At 56.2% G+C, this 9,797-nt stretch overlaps 1 protein-coding gene across 4 annotated transcripts; it reads left to right on the forward strand.

Moving 5' to 3' along the window:
* Positions 1-498: 498 nt before the first annotated feature.
* Positions 499-9,706, forward strand: CLK3 (CDC like kinase 3). 4 transcript variants are annotated; one of them, XM_014889258.2, is made up of 13 exons: positions 499-571; positions 793-941; positions 3,095-3,302; positions 5,151-5,244; positions 5,510-5,576; positions 6,382-6,498; positions 6,729-6,895; positions 7,014-7,108; positions 7,400-7,529; positions 8,278-8,360; positions 8,679-8,758; positions 8,845-8,935; positions 9,314-9,706. In XM_014889258.2, the coding sequence occupies exons 2-13, from the start codon at positions 793-795 to the stop codon at positions 9,497-9,499; spliced, it is 1,467 nt and encodes a 488-aa protein (XP_014744744.1). In that variant the 5' UTR covers positions 499-571; the 3' UTR covers positions 9,500-9,706. The 4 variants fall into 4 exon arrangements, with proteins under 4 accessions (XP_014744744.1, XP_088028446.1, XP_088028447.1 ...); XM_088172320.1 differs by having other exon boundaries at positions 503-571; positions 2,891-3,302; XM_088172321.1 differs by having other exon boundaries at positions 511-571; positions 5,151-5,576.
* Positions 9,707-9,797: the final 91 nt, after the last annotated feature.

Here is a 9,797-nt window from a genome sequence, read left to right on the forward strand (position 1 = left end):
AAGGGTGAGGCTGGCCATGGTGAAGGCAGGCTTTGGTGAGGATGACCATGGTGAGGAAGGCTGTGTGGAAGGTGAGGATGGCCGTGGAGAGGAAGGCTGTGGTGAGGATGACCATGGTGAGGAAGGCTGTGGTGAGGATGTCCCTGACCACCACGATGGGTCAGAGCCGTGCTGAGGATGAGGATGGTGGCGGGGAGGAAGGACAGGGTGACCCAGAGCGCTACAACCTCTGCCGCTCCTCGCAGTCCCAGTTTAACCCCAGACCCGCCCTCCAGGGCGGGTTTAGCCCGGTCCCACCCCGGCCCACCGCTCTGAGGCGGATTTAACCCCGTGCGGCCGGTCTGAGGCGGGTTTAAGCCCAGCCCGGCCCGTTGGGGCGGGTTTAACCGCGGCCCATCGCTCTGAGGAAGGTTTAGCCCCGGCCCATGGCTCTGAGGCGGGTTTAAGCCCAGCCCAGCCCGTCGGGGCGGGTTTGACCCCGTCCGGGAAGCGGAAGCGGCGCTGCGAGGCCGCAGGGGCCGGGCCGGGCCGGGCTGGGCCGCACCCGCCGAGCGCGGCCGCAGCGGCGGCGGTGAGGCCGGGGGACACACGGAGGGGACAGCGGACACACGGAGGGGACACACGGAGGGGACACACGGAGGGGGGACACGAGGGTGGCGAGCGCGGAACGGGCCCGGCCCGCCGGTAACGGCCCCGCAAACCCCCGGGGCCCGCGGGCAGAGCTCCGGCAGCGCCGAGCCCCGGGCCGGGCCCCGCGGGTCCCTGAGCCCCGCCGTGCCCTTGTCCCCGCAGATGCATCACTGCAGGAGGTTCCGCTCCCCGGAGCAGGACGGCGAGCTGGGACACCGCTGGAAGCGGCGGCGGTCGCGGAGCAGGGAGTACGAGGGCAGGCTGCGGTACCCGCCCCGCAGGGACCTCTCGCGGAGATCCAGATCCAGGAGGTGAGAGCGCTGCGGGCACGGCTGGCCCCTCAAAACCCCCGTGCTGAGCTGCAGGTCGGCTCTAAACCCCAAAATCCCGGCGGTGGAATGAAGGGCTTATTTGTGTGTGTGTGTGTGTGTGTGTGTGTGTGTGTGTGTGTGTGTGTGTGTGTGTGCTTTCGCTGCCACGCTAAAATTCTTCCCAAAGCCGCGGCTGTCATGTTACGGAGGGAACGGCCTGCCCTGGAATCACGTTTCCATGCTGCGGAGGTATTAAAGTCTTTCCTGACAGCCCGCTTCTCTCTGACGGGATTAAAATCAGATTTAAAGCAACCGCGCTCCTCCCTCACCTCAGAAAGGATCCCAGCTAAAGGATCTAACTGATCTCTCCTGCTTTGCTTCGGGATTTTACCTTTGATCCTCGCTTTGCTCAGCGTTTCCCTGGGGACAATGAGGCGCTGGAAGCGGGATGAGGCCTCTGATAAGAGGAGGGTTCTGGAACAGAGGCTGCCGTGGGCTGGTGTGGTTCCACTGGTTGGACTGGGCAGGTGCAGCCAGGCAGGAGCTGAGCTCATCTTTAAATTCCTGAAATGCTCTCCAGATTAATTTCTCTCCCTAGCCTGGCTTTTGTTTATTTGAAGGAGGTGGATTGTGAAATAGAGCTGGCGCATGTAACGGGCTTTTCCATTCTTTTTTTTTCATCTTATGGCTAATTTCGAACAGATTTGGATGAAAGCAGCCTTTTGTTGGGTGCAAACAGCCTTGTCCCTTCAGTCTCAGCCTCTTTGAGGAGACCTGAGTGTCGGAGTCCTTCAGGTCATTATTTCTGTTTTCTGTGTCCATCCAAAGCACAGCTCGATGCTGGACAGAGCTGTGGGGTTGTGTTTTGGGTACTTCAGCAGAGCCACATCTGGAATTGTGACCCACTCTGGGATGAGCTCCCCAAGCAGCCCGTTAAGCTGCCAGCAGCAGAGCTGGTTGTTGTCAGGGCAGAGAGGTGCAAACAGCAGAAATTCTCATTTCCAGGCTGGAGGTCTTGGCTGGAAGCTGTTGCTGGGTGACGGCATCGACCTGGCCCCGAGCGTGCCCGGGGTTATCACCAGGAAGCCAAAGCGCTGCTTTTATTTCAAATTGCAACATCTTCCACCTAAAACACAGCTCCCTTCTCAATGGGGTGTGAAGCAAGCCTCCAGTGAAATCTGGTGGGGAAGGCACTCGTGTTTTGGGGGAGAGCTGCTCTCATGGCTGGTGTGCCCAAAACCTCATCAATTCCCACACAACTGAGCCTGCTCTGAGGTCTCCTGGCCCTTCCTGATGCAGATTTTGGCCATTATGTCCCAGGAGGTTGTTGCTCGAGGGGCAGGAGCTCGGTGACAGATTTTCCTTCTGGCTCTTGCTGATCCATGGAGCTGCTCTGTGTGTGCCCAGCGAGGGCTTGGTGTCCTGGGACCTCCTGTCCCCCCCAGGGTGACAACCAGAGCCCTGCTGCTGCTCCTCGTTAGTTAAGAGCTAATGAGACACCTTCCCGAGGGAGGAGGAATGGTGACAAACACCGGTGTGTGCTGGCACGGGTGGCTCAGCATGGAATCGAGGAGTGTTGAGGGACATTGAGCTCATCCAGTGCCACCCCCAGCCACGGGCAGGGACGCTTTCCACTAGTCCAGGGTGCTCCAAGCCCCGTCCAGGCTGGCCTTGGGCACTTCCAGGGATGGGAATCCACAGCAAGGCAGGCAGCCCAGCTGGAGCTCTCAGAGGGTTTTCCCCCAGCTCCTTAAAACGTGGGAATGCCTCCCTGTTTTCTCTGCAGAACTTCTCCTCAGTGGGCAGAGCTTGAGGTGCAGAAAGATTGGAAGCTCCTGCCACAGCGGGGGAGTGGGAGCAGGAGGATTTCTCTGGAGTGATACAGCAGGGAGCTGTGTCAGGGGTGAACATCAGGGGTGGACATAAGGAAAAGATGTTTTTCTCCTCAGGATGAACCAGGCACTGAACAGGCTGCCCAGGAGACAGGCTGGGATTGTTGGGGTGTCCCATACAGCAGCTGGGCTGTCACAGTTCCCGATACATTCCCGATACTGCCATTGCGTGACTGAGCTCCAGCGGGGCGGTTCCAGCATCCCCAAATCCCAGCACTCGGGGCTCTGCCAGGCTCTAAGGGCACTGTTCTTGCGCTGCAGCCATGAGAGGATGCCTTACCAGCGCCGCTGCCGGCGGGACAGCGATGCCTACAGGCTGGAGGAGCGCAGCCCGTCCTTCGGGGAGGAATATTACCCGGCACGGCCGCGGCCCTGGCGGCGCTCCCGGGGCAGGGAGCAGCACCGGCCCAGGCGATACCAGCACCACTGCCGGAGACGCAGGAGCAGGTCTTGTAGCAGTGCCTCCTCGGTGAGTAGCATCCACAGCGAGCTCAGGGTTTAACTGTTCTTGCCTCCCTCCAGCCCCGAGCGCTCTGGGTGAGTACCTCGAACCCCGTTGTGTGTTTGTTGTGAAGTCTCAGATCTGTGTCCCGCTCGGGGAGCGTTCGTAGCTGTTGGGTTTTGCCGGGCCAGCCCCTGTAGCCTTAATCCGTGAGGGAACTCAGCCGTGTTCTTTAGGGCCGGGGAAGGGATCAGGGAGAGCTTCCAGTGGCACTCATGTGATGCTGACGAGGGAGAGCCTTGGCCTGGGGCCAGCCCTGCTCCCAGGGATCCATATGGCTCCAGTTTATCCAGGGATTTGCTTCTTGCTGCGACTGCTGCTGCTTCTGGGGGGGTTTGGTGCACAGCATTCCTCGGTTTGGCTCCATGCCTGGATCCCCTTCCAGGTGGGATTGGTCAGCCCAGCTCTGCAGAGCTGTTTTTGAGGCCTGTTAGTTCTCCCACCTTCTGAGCATACACGTGTGTCCTCTTTGCCCGTTCCCACTTGGATTTCAGCTTCTCAAAAGCAAACTTCCCCCTGAAACGTAGCATTCCTTCCAGGGATTACCTGGGAATGCGTGGAGCTGGGTGGGGGAGCTGGTGCCAGGAGTGCCCTGGAAGTGGTGTGAGGTGTCAGACCGAGCACTTCAGCTCTTCCCTCCTGTGGGGAACACTCCCCTCCCACCTGGGATGTTAGCACAGCTGAATGGCCGGCTCTGATCCTATCCCAGCCGGATAATCTGCGTGGCTGGGAATTGCTGAGCTCCTCCTTTGGATTCCTTTCCAGCCGACTTTGGGATTTGGGTGTTGAGGGAGCCAGGGCTGTGCTGGAAGCGCAGGGTGGCGAGGCTGTGCAGGTCTGGGCTGGCAGGAGCTCGGTCCTCCAGCACCTCACAGCTGTCCTGGCTCTCCTCCCACCTTCTCCTCTGTTCCAGCTGATTTTTTTGGGGGAGTTTTGATCTCAGCTCGTTATTTTGGATCTGCTGGGGGGTGGCGAGGGGCGCAGAAGAGGAGCCTGCTAGAAGCTCAGGCATGGAAATGTCAAGGCTTTTGTGACTTCCTTTGGCCGCAGGGATTGTAACTATTTTGAAAGCAGACTAGAACAAGGTGAGGAATTAGGGCAGCTAGCTTTGTGGACCCCGGGTCCTTGCAGGAACGTTGGGCTGGTTTTCCAGTAGAAGCTTGCCAGTAGCAGGGGGTGAAGGTCACCTCAAAGCTTGCCTGAAGTGTTCCCTGGGGATTGATTTACCTGTGCTGTTCCTAAAGCCCTCCCAGTTTCAGAGAGGCTGATGTGGCCCAGTGGGTCTGTGAGCAGCCAGCTGGGCACACGGATTTAGGATCGGCGTGGCAGCAAGTTCCCCCTCAGGAGGGGAAGGGCTGGACACAGCTCTGGGCAGCTGGAGCTGCATTTCCCAAGGCACAGGATGCACAGAGGGGGAAAAATACTGCTACTGCAGCTTCTGCTGGGCAGCCTGTCCAAACCCAGTGCTTGGCAGCAGAGAGGTGATGTTCTGCTGGCCTAGGCCTCCTTGTCCTGTGCCTCCTCCGTGGGGAGCAGAGGATTCCTGCTGCAGCTTCCCATCCTGGAAGAGGGGGGCATCTCCCCGCCCCAGAGGCTGTGGCTAATGAGAGAAGTTTTCTTGTAGCTGTTGATGACTTTTCTGTTTTGAAGTTAGTTTTGTGTCTTGACGTGTCCCTTGCAATATCCCTATCGTTATATATGCTGTGTGCCTTATGAAATGCTGGGATCTGGACAATGCACCCACCGGCGGCCCCGTCGTCTCTGCAACCTTTGAATGCCCGCTCTGACGGCCGTCCCGGGGGGCGGTGAGTGCAGAGAAGCCAGCAGAGCAGTAAGCGCAGCAGGAGCGTGGAAGATGACAAGGAAGGTCACCTGGTGTGCAGGATCGGCGATTGGCTTCAAGAGCGATGTACAGCCACCTTTCGTAAAACTTTACCTCTACTTTTACCCCGGGTTAGCCCAGATCTCTCGTCCTGTACTGGAGGGGTCTCTAGTGTTTTATTTACTGACCGGTAACTTGCCTGAGGCAGAGCGTAGACACTTGAGTTGTAAAGAGTGTAGCGGTGAGAGACAGTTCTTTTGTTTGCCTGGACGTTTTGTTGGTGTGAAGTGGCAGGAGCCCAGCCCTGGCCGAGCCCCCCCAGGCTCACACCCGCTCCTGTTTTCTCTCCTAGATGAAATCGTCGGCAGCCTTGGTGAAGGCACTTTTGGGAAAGTGGTGGAGTGCGTGGACCACGCCAGGTGGGCACCTCTCCCTGCATCTGTCCCTCCCGGGCTCCACAGCACTGAGTTTGTCACCTCCCACGTGTCACTGCCTTCCTCAGAGCGAGGGGAAACCCTCAGCCCCTGCAGAATTTACAGGCTGGAGTTGTTTAGGGAAGCAGGGGGTCATGGAATAAAATCGTGGAATATCCTGAGCTGGAAGGGATTCATATGAATCATCCAAGTCCAGCACAACAACACCCCAGCAATCCCACCCTGGGCCTCAGAGAGCAGCTCCTGGAGCTGTGGCAGCCTTGGGGCCGTGCCCATTCCCTGAGGAACCTGATCAGTGCCCAGCATCCTCTGGGGAAGAGCTTTTCCCTGATAGCCAGCTTTTCCCTGATCTCCAGCCTGCCCCTCCCAGCCCCAGCCATGGAAGTTGAGCAGTGAGTTCCGGCTGAGGGGTGGCCCCTGTGACCTCCTAATCTGCCAGGGCACTTCTCCATCCTCTCCTTTAACCTCCCCTGTGGTTACATTTGACCCCCGTGCCCTTCTGACCTCTTGTCTGGCCCCCAGCCCTGGGCCAGTTTGCTGCAGGGCTCTCTGGCACGGCTGGAGAGGGGAGGTGGCCCTGGAGTCACAGAGAGCTGAGGGACTGCTGTGTCAGCAGTGTCCCTTGGCAATGATACTGTCACTGCCAATTTGCCACTGCCCAAGCAGCATCCGTGGCTGGCAGAGCTTTGTTGGGACAAATGATGCCTGGAATAACAGGATGTGCTTCTCTCCATGGGCTGAGCACACAGGTTTCTCCTCTGCCTCCATCCTTCTGTCTCTTCCCTTCCAGAGGCAAATCACAGGTGGCACTGAAAATCATAAAGAACGTCGGGAAATACCGAGAGGCTGCCAGGCTGGAAATCAACGTCCTGAAGAAAATCAAGGAGAAGGACAAGGAGAACAAGTTGTGAGTTTCCAATGAAACATCCTTGCACACAGAGCAACGTGGGGCTGAGAGTGTGGTGAGGGGGAACTTGTCCCATGGGAATTGGGGAGCTCTCTCCAAAGGTGGCTGAGTAAAGCAGGAAGCATCTCCCTGAGCTCACCAGCCACTCCTGAAGTGACCAGGAACAGCAGAATGGCTGTCCTGGCCATCCCTGGAGGGTGGTTAACCCCTGCCTCTCTGTCCCTGCCCAGCCTGTGTGTCCTGATGTCAGACTGGTTCAACTTCCACGGCCACATGTGCATTGCCTTTGAGCTCCTGGGCAAGAACACGTTTGAGTTCCTGAAGGAGAACAACTTCCAGCCATACCCCCTGCCACAGATCCGGCACATGGCCTACCAGCTCTGCCATGCCCTGAGATGTGAGTGAGCCCAGGCAGGCTGGGAGGAGCTGTCCTGGCCCTGGGAAGGGCAGAGCTGTGCAGGTGATTCTCTCTGGTTCTTAGGTTGTTTTTTTTTTTTTCTCCTCTCTCTGTGCAGTTCTACACGACAACCAGCTGACTCACACTGACCTCAAGCCAGAGAACATCCTGTTTGTCAACTCGGATTTTGACACGTTGTACAACGAGAACAAGGTGGGTTGTGTCCCAAGGAGCACTGGCTGCATCGGGGACAGGCTGCCTTTCCCTCCCTGCAGAAACTGGATCTTCCCTGCTCTGTCCAGCCCTTCAGAGCCTGGGAAGTGGGAACAAACTGGAAGTCAGGCTGCTTCTCCCTGCTGTGCCTTCCAAAAGCATTAAGGCTGCCCTTAAGGAGTATTCTGGGATGTTCAGAACTCAGAGCTCCACAGTTCCATCCCAGTGAGGAGGTGCATTCCAGCCCTCCTGGGGCTCCTGTCCCAGCCTGGCCCTGTGCTTTCCCTGCAGAGCTGTGAGCAGAAATCCATCCGGAACACGAGCATCCGTGTGGCTGATTTTGGCAGTGCCACCTTTGACCATGAACACCACACCACCATCGTGGCCACCCGGCACTACCGACCCCCTGAAGTGATTCTGGGTGAGAATTGCTCCTTTTGGGGAGCCTTGGGGTGTGTCAGGATTGAAAAATACACAAAGGAAATGAATTTTCTCGTGTTTGGGCTTGGTTGTTGATTCAATCTTATTAAAAGTACAGAATGTTTAGCCACACTTCTAGCCACCAGCTAGAAACGAGTAAAATGGAGATGAATTTAGCTAGTTATAAGGTGTTTTAATGCTAAACCGTTTAATAGAGAAATAATACTTATATTATTTCTATTTTTAATAATTAAATTCTCGTGACCTTCAGTGTGACATTAACTAGAAATTACTATTTGAAACCATGAAGAAGGAAGATGAGCACTGAAAAAGACACTTAATTTTTTTAATCTTGTCCCATACCTATTATTAAATTATAAAACCTTTAACTTTTCATCTTGTGAAAGCATACACTTTCATTTAACTACACAGCTGTGATTTTAACTTTATCATTTAAATTTGGAAGCCTTTTCTAAGGCCTCAGGTCAAAAGCAGTGTTCTCCAGGGGGTCAGTCCCAGAATCACAGAAAGCTCAAAAATCCCAGATTTCTGGGATCCAGCAGGGGTGAGGCACAGGGGAGCAGCTGCCCCAGGATGATGCTGGCTAGAAGAAAACCAACCTGGGAGTGCTCCAGCTCTTGGGCAGAGAATTTCTAGCTCTGAGTGGAACCCCTGTGGTTTCAGCAATGAGAAATGTGGTGAGGTTTGTTGGGGGCACGGAGTCAATTTGTTTTTTTTTTTTTTTGCAGAGCTGGGCTGGGCACAGCCATGTGATGTGTGGAGCACTGGCTGCATTCTGTTCGAGTATTACCGTGGCTTCACGCTCTTCCAGGTAGGATTCCTGTTCCTGAAAATCTTTGGTGTCCAGAAGGGTTCAGAATTAGGTGAAGGAGAGGGAAACACACACCAGGCACTAAAAATGAGAAGTTAAGTGTGAAAATGAGCCCTGGAAAAGGGCTGGTTGGGGGCGTGCCTTGCTGGAGGAGAGTTTGGATCATTTCTGGGTTTAGGTTATTTCTGTTCTCTGAAGAAATGGAAAAGCAAAGCATGAGAAGTTGGATAGGGCCTGGTGGAATCCTTTCTTCCCTGTCCCTTTTGTCATCTGCTCCCCAAGCTCTGACTAACCCACCACTGCTCTGCTCCTTCACAGACCCATGAGAACCGTGAGCATCTTGTCATGATGGAGAAAATCCTGGGGCCACTCCCATCTCACATGGTGCACAAAACTCGGTAAGAGCCTGGTCCTGAGCTCAGCCCAGGCCCCTGCACCTGATGGGAGGGAGAGATCCTGCCTGATCCCCACCTTCCCCCTGCAGGAAGCAAAAATACTTCCACAATGGCAACCTGGTGTGGGATGAGAACACATCTGATGGCAGATACGTCCAGGAGAACTGCAAACCCCTGAGGGTGGGTGCTGCTCCCTTCCCTGGGTCGGGCTGTGGGGTTCAGGGATGGGGAAATCCCACAGGAACTGCTCTCATCTGCAGGGATCCTGGTCTGCTAGGGCAGGATGGGGAGTAGGCAAAGGGGGAATGCTGTATTTGGGATGGGAGACAGCTTTGGTCCAGGGTTCCTGATCTTTCTGGCTATCAGGGCAGTGGGGGATGCTGAATTTGGGATGGGGGGATGCTGTATTTGGGATGGGAAGCAGCCCTGGGGGATGCTGTATTTGGGATGGGAAGCAGCTCTCTGGGATGCTGTATTTGGGATAAAGGCCGCCCTGGCTGGCCCAGCCCGTCGGGCTGTGTCCGTGTCCCCTGGCTGAGTGTCCCCTGTCCCTTTCAGACATACATGCTGCACGACTCGCTGGAGCACGCGCAGCTCTTTGACCTGATGAGGAGGATGCTGGAATTCGACCCCTCCCAGCGGATCACGTTCTCCGAGGCTCTCCTGCACCCTTTCTTTGCCGGGCTCTCGGCAGAGGAGCGGATGCTGTGCGGGCGTGGCGCCAGCCGGGACCTGAGCAGATGACAGAGGGATCCCTCGGGATGGAGCCCTGGGGATGGATCCTCTGGCCTCTGCAGCTCAGCCCCACTCCTCCCCGAGTCCACAGGGGCTGGAGAGCGCTGCCACAAGGACTCTGGGGAGGGGAGATGGAAGGAAAGCTCCGTTGGAAAGCACAGATTTGTCTATTTATATGTTGTAAAGTTAAAATAAAGTGTTTCTTATTGTTTGATACTTCCCTTGTAGGCGGGTTTGGGGTTGTGTAAAGGAAGAGGGACACGGTGAAAAAGCACCTGGAAGCAGAGGGAAGAGGAAGGTTCTGGAA

The sequence above is a fragment of the Sturnus vulgaris genome, chromosome 13 (assembly GCF_052056855.1).
Source record: "Sturnus vulgaris isolate bStuVul1 chromosome 13, bStuVul1.hap1, whole genome shotgun sequence".
NCBI classification, from domain to species: domain Eukaryota; kingdom Metazoa; phylum Chordata; class Aves; order Passeriformes; family Sturnidae; genus Sturnus; species Sturnus vulgaris.

What these genes read in the sequence shown, in the direction of transcription:
- CLK3 (XM_088172320.1), top strand. Translation starts at nt 793, where the DNA reads ATGCATCACTGCAGGAGGTTCCGCTCCCCGGAGCAGGACGGCGAGCTG. An exon ending in CGTTGTACAACGAGAACAAG is followed by an intron (nt 7,109 to 7,399) that starts GTGGGTTGTGTC and finishes CTTTCCCTGCAG; the next exon opens with AGCTGTGAGCAGAAATCCAT. An exon ending in AGAACTGCAAACCCCTGAGG is followed by an intron (nt 8,936 to 9,313) that starts GTGGGTGCTGCT and finishes TGTCCCTTTCAG; the next exon opens with ACATACATGCTGCACGACTC.